We start from the raw sequence: 27283 nt of genomic DNA on the forward strand, positions 1-27283 counted from the left end.
GTTCTTTTTAATCTCTGAAAAGTATAAGCAACTAGATATTACTGAATTGAACTGCTTTAGCAGTGTGAACATTGTGTGATAGTCTTGAAGGTATTGGTTTTGTTTCATCCTTTAAAAGAGCTATTGGTTTTGTTTCATCCTTTAAAAGAGCTATTGGTTTTGTTTCATCCTTTAAAAGTACTTCAGTGAAATGGGCCTGGCTACCTATTGCATTAACTTCATGATAACATATTAGAGAGCAAATACCTAGGCAAAAATTGAATTTATATTACTGTTTTTGTTGTAATCATGTATTTGTCGATCTGTTGTGAAATAACCTATTTTAGTTATGATGAAAGTGCATATTTTGTACAGCAGACTGCTTAAAAAGAGAAGCCCTTTCTCAACATTTTCGAGCTCTTTAATGGTGTCCTTGACTGTTCTGTCTTAGAGCGCTGTTTTTCTTGAGGTTTTTTTTCTATGTCATATTTGAACATAGTCCTTCACTCAATGTCTAATTCTCTTTGTGAACTAAAGTTAATGCAAATGTTACATATTTAAGGGTTTTCATCTTTTTCCAGGCAAAATTGGCAAAGAACTATGGAATGACCCGCATGGATCCATATTGTCGAATACGGCTGGGCTATGCTGTATATGAAACTCCCACAGCACATAATGGAGCCAAGAACCCTCGCTGGAACAAAGTTATTCAATGCACTGTTCCCCCGGGTGTGGACTCCTTTTATCTAGAGATATTTGATGAGGTCAGAATTACTATATATTTTTTTCCTCGTCCACAATTTAGGCTGAGGATTTGGTGGAGTCTTGCAAGATAGGATTGAGTTACTAAAGGCTGTTTCTTGTCTGTGCTCTCTGCGAGACGATGAAAATTTTTCAGAATCCTAAGAGCAGCAGTGCGTTATTCTGTCCCCAAGAATGTCATAACTATTACCTTTCCCTTGGCAGCTGATAAGGGCTACTGAGCATTAGCAGAGCTGCTCTTTTGCATGTACAAAGGAAGAGGAACAAGAGTCCGAGTAGTGTTTAAACTCCTCTTCACTATCAAGATGCCGTACAACCTTATCTTCTGTACTATCTGGATGAAAGATAGCTTGTTAATACAGTTCTTCTCTGGTATTATTCAGTATTACTCTGATCTGGGAAGAACTTTCATACGAGCTCTTACAAATGCTGGGGATATATGAAGTATAAAATATACATAGTCACCTGGATTTATAGGTAGAATGTTAACTTATTCTATATTTGGCTGAATTCCATTGCAGATGGGCATGTAGGCACTTGTCTCTGATTTACTTAAGATGCAGTGGTAAGAAATTCCTAGCTTGTAAAGAACTTTGTTTTCTCAGAGATCTAATAGGTCTGGCTAACAGCTCTGGTAGGTAATCTTCTGTACTCAGGTCCCTGGAAGAGGATAACTTGAATTCTAGTACCTGCATCTCAGCTTTTTCGGTTCAGACTGTTGGTGTTGACTTAGCACAAACACATTTTCTTGAATAATTTAACCTAAGAAGTGGCAAGTGAGGCTTAGATCTGTGGTTTGCCTTTTTTGCTGACTCTGTTATTGTGTGTAGTAAAATTTGACTGACTGACTGTGTGGTTGTTACACAAGTGAGGCTTTTGAATCCTCTTTTGCGAGGTTTAGCTCATAGAGTTGAAGTCTGTTCCATTGCTACAACAGGCAAGACAGACTACAGCCTACCATAGTAGCTTAAACACAAATAAATTCTCATTTAGTAATATGTTGATTGCTCCTAAGTGATTGCTTTTTACTGATACGTGCCTATTCAGATGCATCTGCATTTCAGATAGGACCGCTTACATGCTTATTGACTGGATAGCTGGAGGTAGTTAATGCAAATATTCCGAAAACTATTGTTGGTTATAGGTTAATACTGTAAGTGATCAGGCAAAATCCACTGCTGTCCACTAACTATGGACTGTTAAAAAACTTAGGTAGGACTATAAAGTCAGAATTTAACATGGGATAATTATTCCAGTATTTATCTAGTTTTTTCATCAGGCTTTATGTAACCTTTGCTGGGGTATGTGCTTGAAGTTGTACCTGACCTTGTCTAAGACAGTCTTGCATAAATCTATTAAAGCTGCTGTCATGCCTTAGTTTTGCTAGCAGCTCTCTTAAGAATATAACTTAAATTGCAGCCAAACAACAAATTGATAGGATGGAAACAGTACATATATGGCATTTCAAGTTGTGCATGCCTAAAAACTTCAGTTAACTTGATGCTCTTTGATAAGTTTTATCTTCTGGGCTTTGAATGTGTAGACTGAGTTTAGGGGCTTTTCTTCTGATACTATGTCCTATCTGCATTGGTTCTTTATCATTTCTTTTAGGTTCAGCCTTTTAGATATTTTTCAGCATAGCTATGTGCTCAAGGAAAAATTGCTATAGCTGGTCAAACTTCTTTTGCAGGCTATACAAGATAATCTACTTTCCTCAGTCTTGAAGTGTCTTGTGTTCCTATATTCTAGTGTTATTGGGGAAAAGTAAAACCTGACAGGGCAAGACTATCTGAGGAGGCATATTTATTGATACAGACAGCCTGAAACGTTACCTTCTGACATGCATAAATCCCATTAGAATTCTTTCAGTAGTAGGAAATAGTATTCTTCTAAATGTTTTTTACCTTAGGAAAATGCTTAAAAAATAAAAAGGGGAAAATCAGCAGCAACTTCCTGATCATTTAATTAGCCTGCTCTCTGATGCTTTCAACTGCTAGAAACTTTTAAACTATAACCTAAAGTGTTCAAGACATCTCTGAAAGCTGTTTTTCTTTTAGCACAGGCCCCAGAAGGTAATGCTGCACAATGGTGTCTTCATGGCATTGAATAAAATTGTTTTTATCTTTTGGGAATTTTCAAATTTGAAATACTGTATTCTGTGCTGTTAAAAGTTCCAACTTTTGAAAACCATATTAGGTAGGGCTTTTATGAAGTAAGTGGTGATGATATGCAATAGCATCCTACATATAACATGCACAGATAAATAGCAGTGAAGCGACAGAGAGTGTTCAGACTGTTTAGCATTTAGCATCCTCTGATGTGATGTCACTAAATTCACATAAACCATGTTGATGTTAGTATGTTGGATTTCTAGAAGTGTGCTGCTTGAGGTTTTCAGTTTCTTCTTGTTAAATGCCTGTGTTCAATCTATGATTCCACTTAGAGCAAAAACCCCTTTATTCTTGGTAGAAGGGAGATGATGACTAAAATACTTTTTTGATGCTTTAGTTCTATCAAAAGGAATGATTTAAAAATTGGAAAAATGCAGTAGTATAAAACTTAAGGAGATACTAATCAAGAACCATTTCTGAGGACAATTAACTTGATTAAAATTTATTTTAAATACACTCTAGCGGGCCTTTTCAATGGATGATCGCATTGCTTGGACACATATTACAATTCCAGAGTCTCTGAAACAAGGAAATGTGGAGGATGAATGGTATAGCCTGAGTGGAAGGCAGGGTGATGATAAAGAAGGAATGATCAATCTGGTTATGTCATACACGGTAAGCCAAATGAATTTCTGGCCTAATTATATTTAACTAATGCTTAAGTCAGTAAATCTGTTTTGGTGAAGTAATGAATGGATATTTCTGAATTTGGTTTTGTCATTCTGAAAAATTCAGCTCATTCCTGTGCTGACAGAAGTGGAGAAGGAAAAAAAAATCTCTTTCAAATGATCCATCGTAATTCCTAATTTAATAATAATAAAATTAAATAAAAAAGAGGCTTCATAGAATCTAACAGTAGTAGAAATCTTTTTTTTCCTAATGCTTTAGAATGTCACGTTAATTTAGAAACAAAAGGAATGGAAACTCTGCTGTCCTATTTTTTTTCTGAATAGTTTGAATTCTTTTTCTGATGATTTCTGTTTTAAATTTCATCTATATTTTGTTGGTGCTCCTGGTCTTGCTTCCTGTTGAACTGCTGACTTAGCTGATCCATTCAGCAGCATGTGAACTCTTCTCTAGTCTGTCACCTTTGTTTTAGCACGTGCTGTTCAACAGCTACCTGCCCTGAATGCTTTCTACTGTGTTTGTACGTGATCAAAAATTTCAAGTTGCTATTGAGTGTACAAGCTGGAATAGTTGTTCTCTGCTGTTTGAAATTAACATACTGACTCACATGTGAACTGTTGTTCTTTTAATCACAATTTTTTTTTCCTGGGGCTGAACTTTAAAACTGTCTGTAACCGGTGGATATAATACACATAGAATATTACCTTTTACTATTAAAGTTTTCGAAGATCAAGCTGAATAGAAATTTTAGTATAAAAAGGAATGGAGTTAAATTGGTGTTTCTGTTCAAAATACCTTTTAACCTCAAAAATAAATTAATTTGAACTTTAACTTGTTTCTAGCAGCAGTATACTGCTTTAACTAACGTTCAAGCTTTGTTTAAATGGTTACAATGAATGTAAACATTTCAATTGCTCTTACTCCAGAAGAGCAAGACATGAAAACGCATATAGCCATCTCTTAGATTCATCTGCTTCAGTAACATGAAATTTTAATAGCCAATTTTATCAAAGAACTGTTGCAAGACTAGTTTGATGTGATGTAATTATACTGAGCTACATTCAAATGAATTGTCAGTTAAAAGAATGGTAGTTCACTTGATTTGCCTGAGATCTTATTTTATGTAGATTAGCACTTAGTATAGTCATATCAACTGTGGAGCAGTGATTTGCAGTGTGGTGAATTTTTTGCAAATACTATTTTAATTTTATTTGTTATTACAATTTTTTTTCTGTTCTTAAAGTACTTTTAATCTCTGTCGTGCTTTTTTGTGTCAAGTCATTGCCAGCTGCCATGATGATGCAGCCCCAGCCAGTGGTCCTGATGCCCACTGTGTACCAGCAAGGAGTTGGATATGTGCCTATAGCAGGTATGTTTTATTTTCTTGAGGACTTTAGAAACACAAGTCAAGGTTTTTGCAGAAATAACTATTACCTTTCTCGTGTATTTCAGAGCATAAAGGGAAGTTATAAATTATCTTGTTCTTGATCTTTTTTCCTATGATATATTTTGGGAGAAGAAGGAGAGTGAACAAGCGAGGTGTAGGTCTGATTTCAGTCTTGTACCTTGTCTTAAAGAGCTAGATTAGTTTGAAACAAGTAGCTCAAAGCTCGTGCTCCCACTCCCCCTCCCCCAGTTTTGGTTTATGTCAAGTCATTGAATAACTGACTCTGGCAGGCTACACTAATATAACGTGTGCTTATTAGATGGTGTTAATCCATGTGAGACTGCTCAGACTTCAGAGCACCAAATGACTTATGCTGTTAGAACTACAGCTTAGATGGACTATAAAGTGTTTCTCTCTTCTGTGGTCACTGAAACAATTTGTGCATACTTGCTGCGCACAGTACGTTAACTATACTGAATGAAAACTGCTAGCGATTGCTCAGATGGAGTTTAAGACTTAAATACATCGTAAGATTTATGGCAGATATGGTCAGTTGTCTTATTTTGTAAAGTAAGTTTTAGGTTTGTACGCAAAGATATGTTTAACTTTGCGGTCTTAAGTTTTTTTTTTTTATCAGAGGTGAAAAGTTTGAAATATGTCAATGAGCTTGGACTTGCAATACTTAGATACCTGATAGATGTTTGAAGTTGCTGGGCTTTTTTTTTTTTTTTTTTTTTTGATTTTATTTACAGCTCTTAAACTCCATTTTATTGTATAGATGTGCATTCAGCAATCTATGTGCTTTTTAAGGGAAAATAAGGTTATAATCGATATATACTGTTTTTTTTTTTATAATGAGTGTATGAACAGGTGATAGAGTGTAGGGGGTGTAATTACAATACTAAGAGCTGACACAAAACAGACTTTCTTAAAATTAATTCCTGATTGAACTTAAATTCTTTGTAGAAACAAAACTTCACAACAGAAGTGTGTAAAAGATTGGGTAAGTAACATAAGGAATGGTACTTAGTGCTCTGTTTTTACGGAGTAAAGTTAAAGCAAAACATGGGAACGTTCAATTACTTACTTTATTCCTCAGTGAAAACATGCAGTATACTTCCTTTCGAGTGCTCTCATCTCTAGAACTTAGTTCTCAGGATTAAATTCTACTTGTTTTGCGAGTGGACTTGTCTCAACTAATGTGTATATCCTGAAGTGTGATTCCATTATTGTAGGCCAAACTTCTGTGTAGCTCTTCTGCATTCCCATTAGATGTTGTATCTTGTGGGTTCATCACATCCCTGTAGGCTGAAGCACTTGGTAAACTTGAAGCATAATATCGTATGTGTGGTTAAAGTGGGAAAAATAGCTGACGTGTACTTATTGCAATGTAATAGAAGGTGCTCTAGAATTTCTTGAGCAGACCTATCAAAATAGCAGTATTCACGTTGCAAAATTACTCTGCCAGTCAGACCAGGAACAGTAAAAATTAAATGGAGGCTAGTTTTATTTAAAACTGAAACTAGACCTTCAGAATTGTAAAACAAGTACACAGTGCTATATCTTGATGTTCAGATCTTGGTATTCTGTATATAATTTAATTGATCTTGAGAATATTTTAGGGAATACTTATGAAATCTAGTTGGACAAGTAGAGATACAACTAATATTTAGCACATAATAGTAATGACTGACATAAACACAATTCTTATGTGATAAATTTTGTAACAGTTTTATTGATGTATATTTTGGAGTATCACTGTCTGCAAAGATACAGTATGTTTATTTTAAGTATCGTGTTCTTCTATATGAAAAATTCTTCCTGCTTCTACTACTTGTATATTGAAAATATTGTGATGTCCTACCACTCCCTTTGAACTGTTCTTTAGTTCTGACAAAGCTTGAATGCACTCCTTAGACTTCATAAATATAAAAATTAGCCACTCATAATAATTAGAAAGATGGTTAAGTTAGCTTTTTGCAAGTGACTTGACTTCTTACTGTAACATGCTCTTAGTTACATAGCTTAACAAAAGTCATTTCAAATGGTGAAAGGAACTGATAGTGCACCTTGGAAGAATAGAAGTTTTTTTTTTTTTGTGTGTGTGTGTGTGTGTGTGTGTGTGTGTGTGTTGTTTTTGTTTTTCCCCTGTGCTGATCTAGATGCTCTTGCTGGATTCCATGAACTCTTTCAGGAAGATGTTTGTAGCCGTGCAGACTAATAACCTTCACTGGCTAGTTGAATTGATTTTTTTACCTTTTGGGAAAACTTTAGAACCTTAGTCAGCCTCAAAAAGAAGAATCCCTGTCCACTTCAGGCAGGGTAGTAATAGGACATCAGTTTGTTTCATAGGGATATATCTTCTCCCATCTTCTCTGTTCAGATTTTTTACATGTCTAGTTAACAATGTAGTGAATAAGTGAGTTTTATGTCTTGTCTTCAGAAAATGCAAGAGTTGCACTAAATAATCTGTTACACCTGAAATAAAGGAAATTCTGCCATATAGACAATATATAGAGAGTCTAAGCTTTATCTATGGTGGAAATACAGTGGAAGAACTGAAATGTGTATGTGGAACAATTTATTAGTTATTTGTGAAAACTGCAAAATAATTCAGCTTTAATGTGAAATGGCATTTAGTCAAATTTAGTTGTGCCACGAAAGCCAAGCTGTGGTTTTTCGACTGTAAGTAACACAAAGTTTCTGTTCAAAACTTTGTATACATCATAATTAACCTTCTAATTAAAGTAAAAGAAACCTCTTTTCTGCTCTCACCTGTTTATTGTATGAACAGAGGCAAGCAGTTAGTCACTGTTTTTTCCCTCATATTTGATGGTAGATGTTGCAAAACTGATGAAAGAAGAAATGGCAATAGAATAGTCTTGCATTGCGCTAGTTCATTTTGAAAGTTTTCAAAATCAAAACTTTTGAGGAAAGGATGCTAGTTGATATGAACTGTAGTTGACATTGGATTTATACATTTGAAGTTTTGAAAAATTTAAACTTCTGTGTCAGTCTTGCTGCTGTTGTAGAAGTTGACTTTTTCTACCCTCTCTTGCAGCTTCTTCTAAAGGTCAGTGAATGTGATGCTGTAGAATATTTTGTGGTATACTATTTGCTTACTGTCTAAGCTGATGTTTAGTAGTATAGCAAAGGCAGTAAGTTAAGCAAAAAGTCGCTCAGTGAAGCAAGCTATATCTCTGGTTACAGGAAATCCATTCTACTTGACTTGAAAATGCCTGCATTAAAAGTGAGCCTGTGGGTGGTGGTGGGGGAAATGGCAGGGCTCTGTCAGAGTCCAGAATGTCACTTTCCATTGAGGCTAACTTACTATGTTAATACATTAGCCCCTTAGGTTTCTGTGCTTTTTGATGGGTTAGTTTGTGAGGGTGCTTGTGTTTTATTTAGAATACTGTAGGTATATGCTGTTCCTTTATGAGCAATAAAATATAATCCTTGCTACAAACACCTGGTGGTTTGTTTACATTGAAAAAAAATCCTCTAGTTGCTATTTCTGTAAAAAGAGCACACTTTTGGAAACCTGTTCAGAGTATTGCAGCAAATGTGAGACTGCATCCTAGCAGCCTGTAATTTCTGGTATAAGATAGTTAGATTAGTATTTACCTAACTACCTATATTTACCCAACTTTCAGTTGTAGAGACTAAGTGGTTCACTATTAAAAAAAAAAATAGATTAATATCTCTTTCCCATGTCTTATTCCTTTCCCCTCACCCCTTCATTTTCACCTGTCTTTAGGGCTTGAGTACTTTGCTCTGGGTAAGTTTCCAAGCTCTTTTCTTGCTGTCATCCTTACTGACTCCAGTTTTTGCATGAACTCATGCAGACAGCTTTTTTTTGTTTTGTTTTTTTAAACATTACAGCACACTGCATCACAAGGTACTGCACGTGGATGTCACAATAAGGCGATTTATTGTGTCTCTTGAAGTTATTAAAACTCTTTTCCTTGTTGGAAGGTCTTGAAAGGCTTCTGCCCAGTTCCAGTCTGTTATAATTAAAGTAAATGGTGATAGTAGTGTTAATGGGGAAAATATAGTACCAATATTTTTCTCAAACTGTTTTATGCCAGTGGGCTATTTTAGGTGACCATACTGGTTTCCTATTAGAGAAACTTATCTTGCAGTTCTGTTCTGTTACTGCAGCATTTAGGGAGAAGGAGGTAGTGTCGTGCTTTTTAAAATATTACTTATTACATTTATTTGTAAACTCAGAAGTGAAGAACTCAGTTCTGCAGTGACATCCTGGGAAAGCAGCCTGTCAACTACCTTCTGTTATTCTTTGAATGAGCCTTTTTTTTCTAAAAGGTAACATTTTCATTGGTATATATCTTTCAGTAATAACAGATCTATTTTAGGTTCATGTCAACTTAAGCATCTGAAATGTGCTTTTGAATGATCTTCAAAAGCAAATTATGTTATAGGATATCCATTTTACTATTTACTGTATTATGCCACCTTTGATTTTGAGTTGTATGAAGGTATTGGGCATCCTTAACTTTGATACAGTATTGATGTTCAATCAAGTATGTTCAGAAAATTCTAGAATTATACCTCGTGAGAGAATGTCATTTCTTGGTGCTCTGAATTTCAGAAAGATGCCGTAAATGAAACTAAATATATTGCAAAAAACTGTATCATTTTTATTAAAGTAGTGGAATTGTAAACCTTTCCATGAGTTCATAGACTTAATTTTCCTTAGCAAAGGAAATGCTTATGTGTTTTACCTTCAGTCTTCTCAGTGAAATGAACTTGTTAATATGTAAAACAGCTTCTTACTGAACATTAGTAAATTTGAAGTTTATTATAACTGTCATGATTGCGTACACACTAAATCATGGTATTTAGTTCTTTAAGTTTATGCAAAGAAGCAGCATTTAAAAAAAAAAAGACATCCATATTTTAGTGCTTATTATTATTATTATTATTTTTAATGAAGGAAATGTCATTAAGACCTATTTGAATTTGTATCTTTAAAACAAGTGATCCTGATTTCTTCTGTCAAATGGAAGAATTTGTGCTAAAAAGGTTCCAGAATTTAATTCTTGAAGGATGCCTTTGCACGATGCAAAGAGCAGAATGGTAATGATGTAAGAAATTAAACGTAGAGTACTTGGCTGAACAATAATATAAAAGGTGTGTAATGCCTTGGATGCAGTTAGAAAAAAATTATTCCATTGATGCTTCTTTGATGCTTTTGTTGCTGCTTTTTGCAATCACAAGGTGCTGTCAGTTGACTTGCTATTGTATGTACTCATTTCATTTCATGTGTTGGAATGCCACTGCTCCTGCCAGCCTTTTTGCCATTGCTATTCCACTGAATTAGAAAATAGTACTCCATTCTTCTGATTTATGACACTTAGCTAGTATCTGAGAACAATTCACAAATGTGTGCAGTTCCATTTGTAGCGGATGCTTATGTGTTTTACCTTCAGTCTTTACTTCTCAGTAAAATGAACTTGTAATATGTAAAACAGCTTCTTACTGAACATTAATAAATTTGAAGTTTATTATAACTGTCACGATTGCATACACACTAAATCATGGTATTTAGTTCTTTAAGTTTATGCAAGGAGTGTTCCTTACTGTTTTGTAAATCAGAAATGATGGAGGATTTTAATTTGAAAAACAAAACAAGATATTCTTTAAATTAGTAACCTGTATAACCTGAATATGGAGTTATATGAAAAGTAAGCATTTATTGTAGAAATACTTACTAGTATCACTGTGATACTGTACTTCCATTTTATTTATGTGTGTATGATGTAATTGTAGATGGTATAAATTACTATACTTGAGCTGTAAGAGCTGAGAAGAGTTTGAAAATCATTGGCAAAAATAGTACTACAAAGAAATGTCTTGACTCTGAAATTGAGAATATTTTAAATCAAAATTGTTTATTGAATACTGCCTTTCCAGGTATCTGTAGCTTCAGAATTAACTTGTTCTGATGAAACAGCAAAGTTGTGTGACCTGCATGTTTTTTGACACTGGCAAGATACTTGAACTTTGTTAGAAAGCTTGTCCATTTGTTACAGTAGGCTGCTGTGGTACTTGAAGTGAGTTGGATGTTTCATTTGGGTTAATATTTTTAACTGGTCTCTTGTCTTGATAATTCCTGGATAGCTTAGGCTGGTTATTTACAAAATTCTATTCATTTGGATGATCTTAGAACATTGATGACCTACTGAAAAAATGTTAGAAGCTTGAGTAAAAGGCAAAACAGCTGTTATATGACTTGTTCTTTCAAGTACTGTGATGCACTTTATTTCCTGATGCCACAAATCTTCGTCTGTTGTATACAGCAAGATTATTTGTGGAAATCGTGGGGAAGGAGATGAGGCTTGTTGAAGCTATAGAAGAGGCAATCTGAAATGCAGCTGGATATGCTTATTAGGCAGATTGTTGTATTTGCAGTGTTGATAAGGACTGCACACTAGTTTGCCTTTTGGGTAGATGCATGGTATAATTTACCAGATGTTTAAGCAATCTCCTTGTGCTGGCAGAACCCCAGGGACCATTGCTCAGATGGCATAAGCTCTGGAGGCTGTTGGGGAAGAGACTATACATATCCTTAGGAAGGTTGTGATGCATAGGGCTGAGCAGAGACAGAATTTCGGTGTGTGGCTGTAATAAAATGGTGCTGGAAGTTTTCTCTAGTTCCAAGGACAAACTCTTTAGAACAGATGCAGCCTGTACATCTGCTTACAGCATCTAAGTTCCCTTTCTGCTTTCGATAGAATTAAAAAAAGATTACAAGGGGAATTTTTAAAATAAGAATTCAAGAATGTTGGCTGTTGTGAAGATACTTAAAATTCAAAGTAATGGTTTCCTCTAGCATATCTGATAAGACAGATGTCCAAGTTGAGTAAAGCAATAGCAAAGAATGTGTTAAATAACAGTTGAACCACACACACAAGCAGTCAGATTATATTTGGTTACAGTACATGGTCAATGATAGTTGAGATATAAGTTAAGATGGGTAAAGTGATTTGGTAATTTTAATATAAGCATCTTTTTAAATCTGATCGAAGGAAGTTAATCACTGAGATACTAAAGTATTGGTAGAAGTTAGACATTTGCGATGAAATAGAGATGTTATAGAAAACATTAAAGAGGCAAGATAGCTATTAAAATCACCTTTCTTATTTTTTAGGAGGTGTTAAGTCTTGACAAAAGTGATATAGTATAGGGGCATTTTTTTGATCAGCTGTATAGTATTATAGTCATTAGATTAAGAGAGATGAAGCAGCAAAGATGTGCACTTGAAAATAATGTCAGTTGTCTGATCTAAATCTGCTTAATGCTGTGGTGCAGGTACTAGCCACCAGAAGTACATTCCTTTTGAGCAGTTAGTCAGAATTCATAAGAAAAGCAACTTTTGATCTAGTCTTGAGTAATGCATAGAACCTGGTTCAAAAAGTACATTGTTAAATGATACAATATATTGAAACTGGTAGTAAGATTGATCAAAAAGCCTTTGAGGATCGCGTGCTTAAAGAGGTAAGAACTATTTATTTTAAAGAAGCAGAAATTGTGGAATCATTTAGGTAACTGGAGGACTTGAAAGATGTGTATGTAGGTTAGAGAGTATTTAAAAAAAAAAGTGTTAACAGACTATAACAGGGTGGCGTGGAAAGAAAATATTTGCTTTTTTTCTTTTTGAGAGAGAGGATTAGCATCAAGTCATAATATTAGAGCTTAAAACAAATTAAGATGATCAGCAAGAAAATTCAGACTAGGTAACATTTTCTTGCAATTTCATATTTTGGATTTTTGCACCAAATGCAGTGTGTAACGTTTTGGTTAAGTTGATCTTACTTACAGAGGAGTGGAGGATAGCAAAATTAAAATTTTTAGACATGATTCTCTGCATAAACTAATCAAAATCTCTGAAGATTAGAACTAGTTTTCCCTAACTTGTTGGGAAAACTTATACCTTGGAAACTGTAGAAGTCAGAGTATGTGAATGAGGGTGTTATGTATATCCAGTTGTCAGTTGCATTTTTGACAATGTCATTTGCTGAGAACTCTTGTGTTAATATATTGTAGGATAGGACTAAAGGTCCTATTGTGATTTAATAGGTATTTTGAAAACCTGATGAAGAGAGAAACAGTTAGTCTTCCCCTAATGGGTAGAGACTTTTAGTGGAGTGCATCATATTTACAAACAAGCAATCAAAAGAAGGGGGACCAATAGGCAATGAATCAAAATGAAAACTTAACTATTGTGTGTATCTGGCTACTGCAGAAGAATCTCATGATGAAAAGCAATCAGGAAGTAAAATTACTAAGGTTGGGACGAAATACAAAGTTTTATGTGTAAAGAAAAACCCTAACTAGTACCTACTTGATGATGCTTTCTTGATTGGCCATTAGGGCTCATAAAGGTCTCTGAATTACTGAAAATACCAGGCAAATATTGTTCAAACAGGCAAAATAAAATGTCTGAAAGAGAATAGAAAAACCTGAAAACTTTATCATATTGCTGTGTGAAGCAATGTTGTATCTGCATCTGGATGCAGATGATTCTCTTTGCCCTACCTTAGAAAACACAGAGCAGGAAAAGTAACACATGAACATATAAGACTAAGATAATGAAGAGTCTAGAACTGCTTAGAGAAGAAAAGAAACAGACTATTTTTGGAAGTGATAAAGACAGCCAGTAGGTATAGTATGTCTGGCTTCAGTACATAAAAACAGATGGTTTCAGCAATAGATCTAGTCTGAGTTAATGATAAAATTTGTCAGGTGATGAAAAGGGACTCCTCTCTAGTAATTCCTTTTTCTAGGAATTTGAAAAAACTCATTTGATCCTGTCTGACATGTTCTAGGTGGCCCTGCTTGAGCAGAAGGTTGGACTAGATGATCTTCGGAAGTCCCTTCCAACCTCAACCATTCTGTGATTTTCTGAAAACGTTTTTTTTAAAAAAACTAATGCTGCTTTAATTTCACAAGTTAGCAATACAAAAAGTCCATCAGAAATGTCAGATGAAATTTGTCCTCTGGCAGAGAAATGGGGAAAAGCAATGTGTGCCCCTTTAGTTTTAAGTGAAATTGTGCTCGCTACTTTATGGTATAGTTGCACAGTGAGCCAGATGGAACTTAAGCCAGGGAAAATATTTGCATAGAATTCTCTTTATGTTGAAGTGATCCAGTCTCCAGGTCAGTTACTGATCCAGAATACTTTATGCTAATCCAATAACTTTAATGCTTTCCTTTTAATGTAGCAGAGATTGCATTCATTGAATTACTGTGTATCAGTTGCTTTTGCACAGGCAATATATACATCTTGTTCATCACAGCCTAAATACACTAAAGGGCATTTAACTGGACAATGATTGCTCGGTGTGGGTGGTTTGGGTTTTTTTTTTTTTTGTTTTGATTTAGAAAAATACATCTATGGTGCACTTGGTGTTTGTTTAGTGATTAACATAAACCTGGTTTATATTGGTTGTATCTAATTGTGAGTTGTGCCTGTTGCTGTACTATAGTACTTGTAGAATAGATTGGAAATGAGGCAGAGAACCCATTCAAGAAAAATGTCTTCTGCTTGCAACAGTCCAGAGACAAATTTTGCAACCTCTTTTCTGGAGTACATGTTTGAAAGTATGTTGAAGTTGACAGGCTGGGGGAGATAGACATGAGCCACTTCATTTTTTCCAAAGTCTTTAATTTGCTTTCATGATTTTCTGTTTGTTTGTATTTAGGGATGCCTGCAGTCTGTAATCCTGGCATGGTACCAGTGGCAATACCACCTCCTGCAGTAAACCCTCAGCACCTTTGTAACGAAGAGGACCTGAAATCTATCCAGGATATGTTTCCCAACATGGACAGGGAAGTAATCCGCTCAGTGCTAGAAGCTCAGAGGGGGAACAAGGATGCAGCTATCAACTCCTTGCTTCAGATGGCTGAAGAATCATAGATCCCTACTTCTTGCAATCTCCCCATCCTTGATGCCACCTTTATTTTTACTTGCCAAGCCAGGGATTTAGCTAGAGGAAGAATTTCCTAACAGTTTTCTGTTAGCGTACCCCTTTGTGAAAGATTGTATCCCCTTTTCTCCTTGGACATTTGGGGCTTTTTCACTTTCTTTTTCAGTCTATACGTTTTCAGTTTAGCATGTGTTTTACAACAGCATTGAATCCTCTTTACTATCAGCCATGCCCTGTGTTGCTGTATTCTGACTAGGGTGGCGAGTAATGCTGCTTTTTTTTTCTTTCTCTCCCTCTTTTCAAAAAACAAGTTCTTATAAAGTGATGCTATGCAGTACAGAATATGCTACTGTTCATTAGATTGGAAAAACTTTTTCCGTGGAGGGTTTCTTTCTTAGCATAACTGATTTGTTGAGGAGTTTAGTTTCATCAAGCAGCCTGTTTCTACCAGAAATTAAAAAAAAAAAAAAGGCCCTTCTGCTTGTTCTGTGGTGTTTAATTATTGCTGTAATATAGTCAACTGTCCTTGATGAAAATTTTTAATCGAATAAGCTAAATTCTTTGGGTTGCGTATTTGTAACGAGCATCTTCTATTCAACCTAGTCATTGGGCACCAAAGTAATGTATTGTCTGGTGTGTGTTTAGTTAGGGCTTTATCCTGTCATATAGTATTGTTATGTATCTATAAAATTGTAACAGATAACTTTTAACTTGTACCATCTGTACCAGCTGTAGCAGAGGACAGGACTGAGCCCTAATGTGCTCCTGCAACTAGTTACACTCTTACTACTACTCTGCATTCTCACAGTTATTCCAAAGGATGAATGCAGATGTAAAGATTTTATACCTGGAAAATTAATGACACAGTAAACAAACAATTATTTGAGGCATTGTGTTATATTTAAAAAAAGCAGAAACCTATTATCTGTCTATAAGACTTCTTTCTTTACACTTAAATTTCAGCCAAATTGTCATTTTACATTTGTGGAAAAGTGTCAGTATTTTTTTTCATGTAATATGAAATAAGCATGGAAAGTAGCTTTGGAATCTTCAAATGGTATTTAAAGTTGCCCAGTGACTTGTTAGATTATGGTTACTGAGTTACTTTTAATACTATTTGATGCAAATGGAAATAAATTCCTTGTGGGAGGAAAATTTAACATATCTGAATTAGTCTGATCCTCAGAAGAGGTTACAGGTTGCTGATATTTATTGTTAGTATTATTGTTTTCCAAACATCAGTTCTTCTTGGAGCTCTAGAATTTTGAAGTAGGCACTCGTTACACCTCTTGGATAAATTCTGCAATATCTGTTTTTGTACATGGTGAAGTAATGCACTTTAAGTAGTATGCACCGGTTTGTTTTACCAGTGATGTGCAATGTTGTTCTTTTATCTTTTTAATGTTTGACTTCAAATACTTTCTACAATAGCCATAGACTTTTATATTTTCAAGAGTTGGAATGTACATTTGAAATGTAGGCTCTTGAGTGATTCATGAGAACTTTAAAGCCAGGTTTGGAATAAGGAAAACAGACCCTTATTCTCTTCTTCCCCGTACTTTCATTTCCCACACTTAAGATACTTTTTCTTATCTGCTGAAAAGCTGTTTTTTCCAACTACGTTCAAGAAGCCTCTAAGTAGCATTGGTAGAGTATGAATATTTATTTTTTTATGATTAAAAGTGATACTGAAACTTTTAAAATACAGTGTCATAATCATCCAGTTTCTGATTTTCTAAAACACTTTTCATAATGCGTAATTTTAAGTTTTGTTTTGAATCCCCTACTGTCTTAAACTTCCCTTTGAAAGTGTCTTTATAGCGTCCTCCTATTGGCTTTCCAATAACCATATCTTTATTTTCTAAGACAAACCAGATATTCATCAAGAAATTGGTCTTGCCCCTTCCCTACAATTGTGTTAAATTTTTGTGATTTTGTGATTGAATGGGTGCAGAGGCATTTGGTTTTTATCTTCCTAGCATAGTGATTTGTGGCATGTCACCTAAGAGGATAAATCTTGGTAAAGATTTAGTGCTTAGATACCATGTGCAGGAAGAGTCCCTTGCTTAACTTTTACACAGATAGCATGAATTGTTAGGGGTGGAATAATTCAGGGAAAATGTACATATATAAATTTTTATATTAAAATGTTGGAGTCTGTAATAACAGCTTTTTGTAAAAGCAAGAGATCATGGTTGAACTTAATGACTGGTAAGTTGTGCTGCCTCCTGTTACAGGTGAATTTCAAGCACAGAATAAACACCTTTCAATTTGAACATTCAGGAGGGGAAGGAGAAAACTGTTAAGTTAGCCAGATTCATTCATAAATTGGACTTCAGGCCTCTGAGGGAGCTGTAGCTCCTGTTCTTAAATGTTTTTTTTTTTGTTGTTGTTGTTTTAGGCAAATATTAGGCAAAGCAGTAGTTGTATGAGTTGCAGATGGGAAACATAGAAGCAGTATGACCAGTAAATGGATTTTAACACATAAAACTAATGTATTGTTCTGGGGACTTTTGGTTTAATTAAACGTCATAGCTGAAACTCTTATGTCAAGATGCACTTTTTATCTTCTTAAATAGAACAAAACACTGATCATGAGCCTACTCAGCTTTTCAGCATACATATCCTCTCAGTCAAGCTATTTATTGTCAGGTTTGAATTGGAGAGGGATGCAAAAAGGCAGGGAGTAGTTATTCGAGGACCTGTAAAATGAAGGCGTTGGAACTGATTGTCTTTTTTGTGATTTAAAACAAACTGTCACTCATTATGATTGCAGTTTTTGACAAACTCTAACAGGATGATACTCTGATACTGCTCTTCTGCTCAACAGCTTCAAGCAGCCTGGAGACAAAGCCAGCTGTATAGGACTGGCATCTGCTAAAAGTTAGTGCTTTAGAGTACTAGTTTGAATCTTGCTAAGAGCCTAAACTTGCTAAAGATAGGAACACTTTTTGTCTAGCTAGATCCTTGCTAATTTCTTCTGTACTGCTGTTTGCCTCTGCTGATGGTATTGAATGTTTTTTTCCCCTTACAAATGTTATTGCTTATTTGGTTGATCTGTAATACCATACAGAGGATGTTTTTTGCTGTAATAATTCTGAAGACATTGTTTCTCTCTGTATTGAGGTCCAGTGTCCAAATGTGTTTCTTGCACTCTGAAATGCATTAACGTTTTCATTATAAATTAATAAATGTATCATCTAAATGAATGTATCATGTCTCTGTTTGAAAGGGGGATTATTTGAATCTTTGTCTATAGACTGATGTACATATGTATCATGTATCAATAGCTATCTTTTGTTCCATCATTAGTTAATTTTTCTAGCTGGCTAGACGTCATTCTTTCAAGAATGTGTTGCAGTATTGCGGGCCTGAAGGACAGAGTAAGGGAGCAGTGAGGCTGCGTTGTTTGAAGGACAAGGGGGGAGTCAAGGGGGGGGGGGGGGTGTGCCGGTGTGGGGGAGATGCTTCAGTATGTGAATGGAGTGAGAGTTTTGTAAAGAAGAATGGCATATGAAAGAAAAGTGATGATGAAGGCTTTCTGTATTATTTTAGCTATAACAAATGGCTTTTTTAATCTGCTAATATTTAATCTTTTAAGTTATTGAAGTTTAATGATTTGGTTTATGGGTAGCATCTCTTTTTAATGCTATGTTTGACTGCAAAGCCAGCCCAAGTCCTCTTCTTCATTTCAAAGCAGTGCTGTGCTCAATAAGAATTCATTAATGGCTTGTATTTTTAATACATTATCAAATTAACGTTTACTGTCCAGTTCACGGTGTGATTTTTTTTTTAATTGGAAGTTAAATTTTTTTTAACAAATGATAGTTGAGAAATCTTTCACAACTCAATTTCATTTGGTTTGTTTCCCTAATGTACTGTTAGCACCTAATATCAAATGAAATTGTGTTCAAATTGTGTTTCCATGTAGTAACCTTTAGATCATAAAGTGGGATAGAAACCACTACAGTCTTTCATGTTTCTCCATTGCACTGAGAGATTGAAGAAAATGTTCTATTCTTGTGAGTGTTAAAGCATCTGTTTAGCATTTTCACTTCAATGCTAATTCAGTAGTCATGGTGTGTAGAGGTATAAAGAGAAATCAGTGTAATTTCAATTATTAAAACGTTCATGTATGCTAGTGAAAACAGGGCATCCAGGAAGAAATGTAAATACTTTTTTTTATAATAAGTAGGAAAAAAAGAAAACCCATACTAACAATCTTTTGTGCTTCAGTTTTAAGTCATAGGTTACTGAAGACTGCTCAAGTTCTCTACCCAAGATCTTCAGGAAGTTTGTTTAGAAACGAAATTGATCTATTTTCGTACAACAATGTGTATACATCAGAAACATTTTCTTTACTATCTTTCCGAAATGCATAATTATGTAAGAATAGATAGACTATAATTATGATATACCCTAATTCCTGAAGTAAAATTCACATATAAAGTAGAGAAGTGGAGGAAAGCAAATAAATTAAAACTTATCTTAGCTGTATCTGTATTTCAATGTGTGGGAGAACTATGTGGAAATGCTGCTGTTCAGAATATTCAAAAAAATTACTTAGAACATATTTTTAAAAGATTCACTGTACTATCTTGGAGTATGAAGCAGGAAGATATAAATAGGCAACTTAATTGTAATGCACTTGTCATTGGAAGCAAATGCAGGATGGGTTCAATTTGTTTTAATATTATTCCCAATTCTAAAATAAGCTAGGTACTTTCACTCATCTTCTGAGACAGTGAACTACTGTTGTCTTCCTCATCTCCTTGCTCGCCCCAGGTCAAATTAAAAATAAGCATATGGCCTGTAGCAGGATTGAGAACTCTTCATCCTAACGCATGTATTTAAGTGCTGTTTTTGTCCAAAAAAACCCACTTAAAACTACTAAAACATGGATGCCTGAATCAGAAAATCTTAGCAGGATACTGCCGAGAGAAACATGTTTTCTGTTTGCTTTTTGTTTTGTAGGTTTGTTTTGTTCTTCTCCCCCACCCCCCCATGACAAAGTAGTATGGGAATACTTTAAAATAAAAATTTAAATATTTTCAGTGAAACAGCTTGTGAGTTAATCTCCTGATAACCTCTGTGGGGCATATTTCACTTTGAAAGAAGTGGAAGGATGATTTGTGTGGCTCTTGAGGCTTCAGCATGTTAACACAGCATGGAAGGAAGAAGGAGCTAAATACTTCCTATCATACTTTAGGGCTTACCTCCACGTAATGGAGATTCCCATTCCTATAGGACTAGGATTCAACCTTCTTGCTGAGTGAATGTTTCCAAAGAATTTAACATAGTCTGTATCTTAAATACACTGGAAGTGGTAAAATGCATCCTGGAGATGACTCAGTCCGATGAGCTGTTCTGATAGCGTGTTTGTGTATTGAAGGTGATTCACTGCTGCCATCTTAAGCGGGAGGAATAAAAAAAAACCCCAACAACCCCCCTCCCCCCCCCCACCACCAAACTAGTTAAAGCAACTGAGAAAATCAGGGGAGCTTAAAGAACACCAGCATAGTCACCTATCGGCAAACAGCATGACCCTAGGGCCTATGTTGTGACTATCTGTTGATAAACAACTGCAAAGTTCTTGCACAGATGCAAGATATTAGAAGGCAGCATCTGTGTTTCCTTGATGTTGCTTTTATGTTTCAAATGAGAATGCTTGCTTGTGCTATAATAGGGGTTGGGGAGAGGGATAAGGAACTTTATGCAAGAGAAAAATTGTCAATCCGTTCCTTCTGGAGGCAAAGCCTAATTAAGATCCTTTTCCTTGTCTAAAGTGGAAAAGGCGGAGGCTCTAAAAATTAGGTTAACTGGGAAGTGATCCAAGATCTGTAGTATCTTGTGTAGTAGTAGAATTAACAATGTAGAAGCCTTGTCGATAGACAAGTAGGTGATATGAATGAATCAAAGTCCTTGCACATAATGGTATTGTATTAAAATGTGAGAAAAGCTATCAAATATCAATAGAGGAAGGGAAGCAAATGGAAGCTGAAATTAATGAAATATTCTCTTCAAATCTCCACTAGGAGGTGCTGTTTCAAAAGAGAAACAAAAATTGCACTGAGAGGTAGGAAAGGGGAATGTCGTAAAGAGTGAAATAATGATCTAGAAGTGTTAAATAACAGGAGAAATAATTTTTTAAAAAATATGTTTGAGACTTGGAAAGTCTGACAAATAGGGGACTATTTTTCTTTATTCACTGAACTAATTCAGAGCTATTCCTCAATTTACAGAGGAATTGGACTAAAGGCAAGTTCAAAGATTAGATGAAAATATTTGGCCATTTTCCGATCCTCCAGCTGATTGGATATTGTTGTTGGTTTCTATTTTGGAAAGCCTACAGCAAGCATAAGTGACTACTGTGGACTGGGAAGTAAAAGGCCTTGTGTAGAAGTCTTGTGCAGATATCTCATCCAGTTTAGCTTGTTCACTGATGCTAAATTCTGTCCTCCTGCTTATGAACTCGAGGTACATATCATACACACTCGTTTAAAATCTATGAATGTCTTTCATTTGTTGAAATACTACAGTTCCACAAATGCACTTTTATAGAAGAACAACATAACCTTCATATCTGCTCAATTTTGATGTTAGATTGTCAGACCATAAAACCTGTTATTTGCTGATGGGTTACTTTATTCAATGAGCTGCTTAATTTGGTCCATGGATTTGTTTTAAAGGCTTTATGTAGCGATATCAGTATATTACACTAAGTAGTTCAACTATACCTGTGCAAGTTACTATATAACAGTTCCCTACTGCATAAGTCCCTATAGTTGACAAGTTTGTTGACTGGACAAGTTAGTGTTCTATTTTCCCTGATTATAGGTAAATGCTTTTCTGTGGTAATTTCCAGTGAAACAGGGTGGCAGGTTTAGCACAGGTGGTCAGAGCATGGTGCTGCTAATGCCAAGGTCACGGGTTCAATCCCTGTATGGGCTCTGCTGAGGGTTGGGCTAGATGGGCTCCAGAGGTCCCTTCCAACCTTACCACTCTATGAACACCTATATAACATTTGATTATGATAAATATCAAAGGTGAAAATTTTGCATTTTCTCATAAACTTGATACATTGTGGAAATCACAGGAAAAGAGCCCAGGACTGATTTTTATATTGTATACTGCTACTCATTTAAAATATTAAGTCATTTACTAATCTGTAGTTCCATAACTGGAAACTGGCTGTATATTTAACATATATGGGAATTTTTTACTATAAAATTGAGACCTGCATTGCATAAATTTTATTTTGAGTTCTATGGAGCTTGATAGAATAGACAATAAATATATTTAAGATAAATAGTAACCTTTTGTACAGCAAACAAATATGTCATTGGGTTTTTTGTAGTTAATTTCTCTGTATTAAAGTATCCACTTCTAGAGTTTTCTTAGTTCTATAATGCCCACTAGAGCATTCCTTTCAAAGCAAACCTCCCCATGTGTCTCCTGCTGAATTCTGTCCCCTTAAAGTGTATGAGTCCATTGGGTTTTTTTCTGTTTAGGCTTGAGGGGGAGAAAAAAGATTAGATTTTGCTTTAAAATTTTGGAAGTTGTTTTTTAAGGAGATCAGGAAGCAGGGGTTTCTGGTATTTTCCAGTAGGCTAATTTTCAAGGGCAAAAAAACCCTCAGATTATCTCAGAAAATAACCACTTCTGGGCAGTGAATTATGATGTGGATCTTTTTCATGAAGGCAGTACATACCCACTGAGGATTGCAATGGGATCATCAAATTTAATTCACAGGTTGCTGATCAGCTAACTGGAAACTATTTGGTATATATGCCTCTGCATCTTCCATAATTTAGGTTCTACTAAAATATTTTCAACTAGTAATATTGCCAATACTGATCTCTGGTTGAAGACGCTCTGCAAAGCTTAATGTTTCCAGCGGAATTAAGGAAATAGTTCCCTGTTTTAGTTTTCCCTAGAGAAGCAAATAATGACCATTAGGGGGCAGTTTAAGATTTAAGTTGGATCTGAACTAAATCTCTGGGTCAGATTTCACACTTACTGCAACAGCTACTGATACAGTAAATGCTTCAAGCAGTTCAGGTAAACATGATGGACTACTCTGGGGAAAATGCAGCCAAACTGTAGTGTAAATCCATTCAAAATCTTCTAGATAATGGAGGAAGCATGCATAATTTAAAAAGATAATTTAAAAAGCCACTGTTGATTTCTAAAGCAAGATGCATTCTGGTCCAGCATACAGAATAACAATAATGAATAAAGCTTCCTCTTCCTCTTAATGGACTTGTCTTCTGCACATCACCTCTAATTACAAGGAAAACAAACCACAGCCTACACGTTTTCCCACTGTCTTGGGAACTAGAATACAGTAAGCAAATGAGAACTTTTCCTGTGAGTACCTTTTATGCCAGTGAGCAGAGCTACTTAGCCATGGATAAGAAATTTAACCTCATCTAAGAAAAGGGTTACGAGTGTCTTCATTCCCAAAGGCCACTGGAGGTTACACCCATCTGAGTTTTAAAACTCCCTGGTGTCGTTTAACTACCCATGTTCTGGATGGTGAAAATGAGTGTCAAAAAGTCACCAGTCACCAAAACTGAAAAATGCTGAAAGTTTTATTGATCAAATAAGAGATAAAATGAACAGGAAAACAGTCTTTTCCCTGTCAGTATGAGATGTCTGGTAAGAATATTACATCCCTACAAATGATATGCAATAAAACTTTCTCTAGCTACAAGAGTTAGGACCAGTGTAGCCACAATGTTTTATGTTTCTGTTTTCAGAGAGCCCTTACAACTTTGTCCAAAATACCAATTTTTTGATTGAACTGATACATATTTGCTTATTTCCATGAGGTACACAGACTATTTTACATGGTCTTCCATTTCTCCCCTCAAATTGTATCACTTAAAAAGTGCATACAAAGATTTAATTATTCAGCTTTTACTTTTTAACATGTTAGAAATGAGAAAAGATGATAACGGAAACCAAAATTGGATAGCTTAAGCAGGAGCACGAGTTAGTTTGGGGATTACATGATTCTAGTTTTCCTAGGGGCTCTGCTTTTCCAAGTGATCATCTCTTTCTTCCGCTGCTTTTCTTCCATTGGGAAACTCCTGTTCCAGGGGCTTCTGAAATGCATGCGTTCATGCACTGGCATTGTTCCACATAGACATAGTTATAACTGATGCTTGTTCCATTTTGGCACGTCAGGGTCACCTCTCTTGTCTGGCTCTTGAGCTCCTGGCAACAGCTACAGTCATGCTGCATCTGGTTTGCTTCGATGGAATACCTGTGCCCCGCCAGAAAAAAAGCATATCCTCCCATTAAAAACTGACAGGCGCATGTACATGCGCGCGCACACACACAAACATGGTTTTAATAACCTGTCCCTTCAATAGTGAAACTATTCTTGCTTCCATTGAGTCTGAGAAAAAGCTCCTTATCACTTTATTAGGCACATTTAGACCTGTTGTTAATAATAGGTTAATCTATTTTTATGTACATATAGCTCCAGATACAAAACCAAAAACAGATAATTTTTGTTGCTGTTAATGAGGTACTTCTTAGTTCTTTAACAATCATCTTTCTTTTATGCTGAATTTAGTTCATAGCACATAGAAGTCGATCAGAAAAATGAAAGCTGTATACCAATTGTTGATATGAAATAAAACTTTTGCTAATCTATCTTTAGTCATCTTTATACTTACAGGAATGCATTATAAATAAATAGTTGTAAATTATGGACCGGTTTATAGATGTTACTTTTCCTATTAGCAAAACTGAAGAAAGGGAATAGGTGTGAATCAGAACCCAGTGTCCTCCTTCCACTGCGGGAAATTAGAAATAACTCTGTTGTACAAATTATACTAGTTTTATGATGGTGTGAATTGGAGAAGGTCCATGACATAAAAGTTTCTCAGGATTCTGCAATTATCATTTCTCTGCTTTGCCATCACTCATACAACATTGAGAACTTGATTGCGTTATTATCATGCTGTCAGCTGGTGAGTGGAAATCTATTTGTGTAGCAATATTGTTAACCCCGCCAAATTCTGAAACAACTCTCAGATCTGAGATTCAGCTCATTCAGTTGAATCACTTCTCATAAGCACATCGCTTTTGTTGATATTCTGTTATCAGTGACAATTGATTCTCTAAATGAAGAGAGAGACTATGAATGTAAACAAATCCAAGGAAATGTTCAATTAACTTTTTGGAACTTACACTGAGGAGCCAGGACAAGTTCCTTCACAGTATCCCAATTCAACAGGTTGAGAAGATTCGCATTCACCATGGCGGATCACTGTTTTTTTGCTGTAAGCTTTGCAGTTTGGAGCTTCAGAAAAAGGGGAAAAATAAACAGATGTCCAGATCTCTAGTTGAGAACTAAATGAATACTAAAACAATTTATTCTGAAGTGGGTGATACCTGATTATTGAGAATCCACGTATAGTATGAAACAGTAGTTAAGGAACACTGTGTGATGTGGCTGGAGATTTTAGATTATTATTACTATTTTTTTTATCTGTGCTGTCCTGGAACATAGCAATGCTGAGGCTTGAGCATTCATGCCTTAAGTTAGTAAGTTCAAAATCAAGCAAACAAAATTGCTTTTCTTTCTGAAGAGATGATCAGTGAAACACATTATCTTGATAAATAGAATAAATAAAAACTGGGGGGATGGAACAATCCTCCCTTCTGGTCAAAAACAGAAGCTGAATGTCGTGTCTTTAAGCAGAAAAGTTGTACACAGATTTACTTACGTTTGCATATCTTGCAGCAGCCATCAGGAGTAGTCTCTGCTTCATCCTTTGCAGAAACATAGAGGGAGGGTTTGCTTTAGCACATAGATGACAAAATCAGGACTATAAGTACTGGTTAGCATTATTATTACTAGTCAGAAGGCTCCTCTATGATGAACACTGACTGAAACCATGACTGTCTTGATGGCTGTGTCCCTGCCGTAAGAGTCTTGCATCCCTGTAGCCTCATATGAAAGTATTAAGCTTCTCTTATTACTAAGGCTGCAGCAAGATTAATAACACTTAAGGCATTCCTGAAACTGTAGGGAAAACAATTTTATCATGTTCCACTTTATCCTTTCCTCTTTGTTCTTTGATGTTGTATTCAATAGATGAAAACTTGATTAAAACTTACAAGATCACACTCTCCTGGCTTGAATTCGGGGCATGTTTTTTTAGTTTGGACTGCAACAAATTGATCTTCAATTTTCTCACATTTGTAATAGCTACAGAGGTCAAGTGGCAGGATCTCATCAAGCTAAGATTAAGAGAAGAGAACATAAGTATTATTTCTGCATTATTATCAAGTATAGAATGTTTATTTCAAAAAAGACTGAATTAATTACATTTTTACATCCCAAAGATTACCAGATTCTTCCAAAATTCTTTTAAGTGACAAATGCAAAGTGCCAAACTTTAAACTGCGGCTTGATTGCAAGTTTACATCTTGGATCTCAACACTCAGGCTACAGATTAGAAATCTGTAATTGACGTCTGTCCTCTTTTCACTGCCTAGTTCACTGGCAAAACAAATCCCTGATACTTGTGCTTAAGCGTTCGGTTGTGAAAACTGGCCTGTAGTTTTCAGAGTAATCTCTGTGTTAATTAGTTCTTACTAGAAAGGGATGTGAGTTGACAGTTAGCTGTTCTAACTTGTATTGACTAAAACAGAGATCTGACAATTAAAAGAGATACTTACACTGAGAACCTGAACAGTGTTATTACTCAGTCTGATTCTGCAGGCTGCTTCAACACACTTCCCACAGCACTCTCCATCCTCTAGCTTATACTCATAACCCTAGTCACAAGGAGATGAAAAAGAAAGTATATTGAAGACGTGACAGGGGATTCCTGTCATCCTGCAACTGAAGGCTAACTGCAGAGCCTAGAGAATCGGAACTCACCAGAGGGCAAGATGTTTCACAGTGAACTGGTTCGCATTGCAGAATGTTGTTGTTACTCACGGGATCTTTTTCGGAAGTGCAGGTACAATTCTTACACGAGTCGATTACCATGGACATTCCAACCTGGAAGATGGGGAGGGGGAGGGAAGAATAGTCAAATGAAAACAACTTCTGTATAATGTATAAGTGGAGTTAAGTTCGCTGAAATGCAATTGCGACTGAGTTGCTCAACTAGCTTGGAACATAAAGTTGTTTTGCTGTGTGCCTTAAAAAAACCAAATGTTAGGAGGAGAGTAACCAAAACACTATAAAATAGTATCTAGTAAAGCAAAATGCAGATAAGACTGTTCTGAGCTGGCTCATTATTTTACTAGTTTGTCAGTGCTCAATTTAAGATGAATTTTTCCCTACAAGCCATAGTTGTTATAAAACAGTAACAACTTAAAAATAGAGAGTATAATAATTGGCTACCTATGCGGATACATAAGGAGAAATACCA

General features: G+C 35.5%; 2 protein-coding genes across 4 annotated transcripts in view; one reads left to right on the forward strand and one right to left on the reverse strand.

Moving 5' to 3' along the window:
- Window positions 1-18085, forward strand: part of TOLLIP (toll interacting protein) — a 31703-nt gene extending 13618 nt beyond the window's left edge. For 2 of the 3 annotated variants that reach the window (XM_062577806.1, XM_062577808.1), the window contains exons 3-7: window positions 561-743; window positions 3375-3527; window positions 4818-4908; window positions 8684-8704; window positions 14652-18085. In XM_062577806.1, coding sequence (XP_062433790.1) covers window positions 561-743; window positions 3375-3527; window positions 4818-4908; window positions 8684-8704; window positions 14652-14866 — 663 coding nt within the window. In that variant the 3' untranslated portion in view covers window positions 14867-18085. The remainder of the gene's footprint in view (window positions 1-560; window positions 744-3374; window positions 3528-4817; window positions 4909-8683; window positions 8705-14651) is intronic. The other variant, XM_062577807.1, reaches the window with a different exon arrangement.
- Window positions 18086-23930: 5845 nt separating this feature from the next.
- Window positions 23931-27283, reverse strand: part of LOC134140776 (mucin-5AC-like) — a 51480-nt gene continuing 48127 nt past the window's right edge. Inside the window, exons 48-53 of the mRNA XM_062576343.1 lie at window positions 26785-26907; window positions 26580-26678; window positions 26016-26138; window positions 25622-25667; window positions 25083-25194; window positions 23931-24147 (exon numbers count right to left, since the gene is read on the reverse strand). Of these exons, the coding sequence (XP_062432327.1) occupies window positions 23931-24147; window positions 25083-25194; window positions 25622-25667; window positions 26016-26138; window positions 26580-26678; window positions 26785-26907 (720 nt within the window). The remainder of the gene's footprint in view (window positions 24148-25082; window positions 25195-25621; window positions 25668-26015; window positions 26139-26579; window positions 26679-26784; window positions 26908-27283) is intronic.

The sequence above is a fragment of the Rhea pennata genome, chromosome 5, assembly GCF_028389875.1.
Source record: "Rhea pennata isolate bPtePen1 chromosome 5, bPtePen1.pri, whole genome shotgun sequence".
Classification (NCBI taxonomy): domain Eukaryota; kingdom Metazoa; phylum Chordata; class Aves; order Rheiformes; family Rheidae; genus Rhea; species Rhea pennata.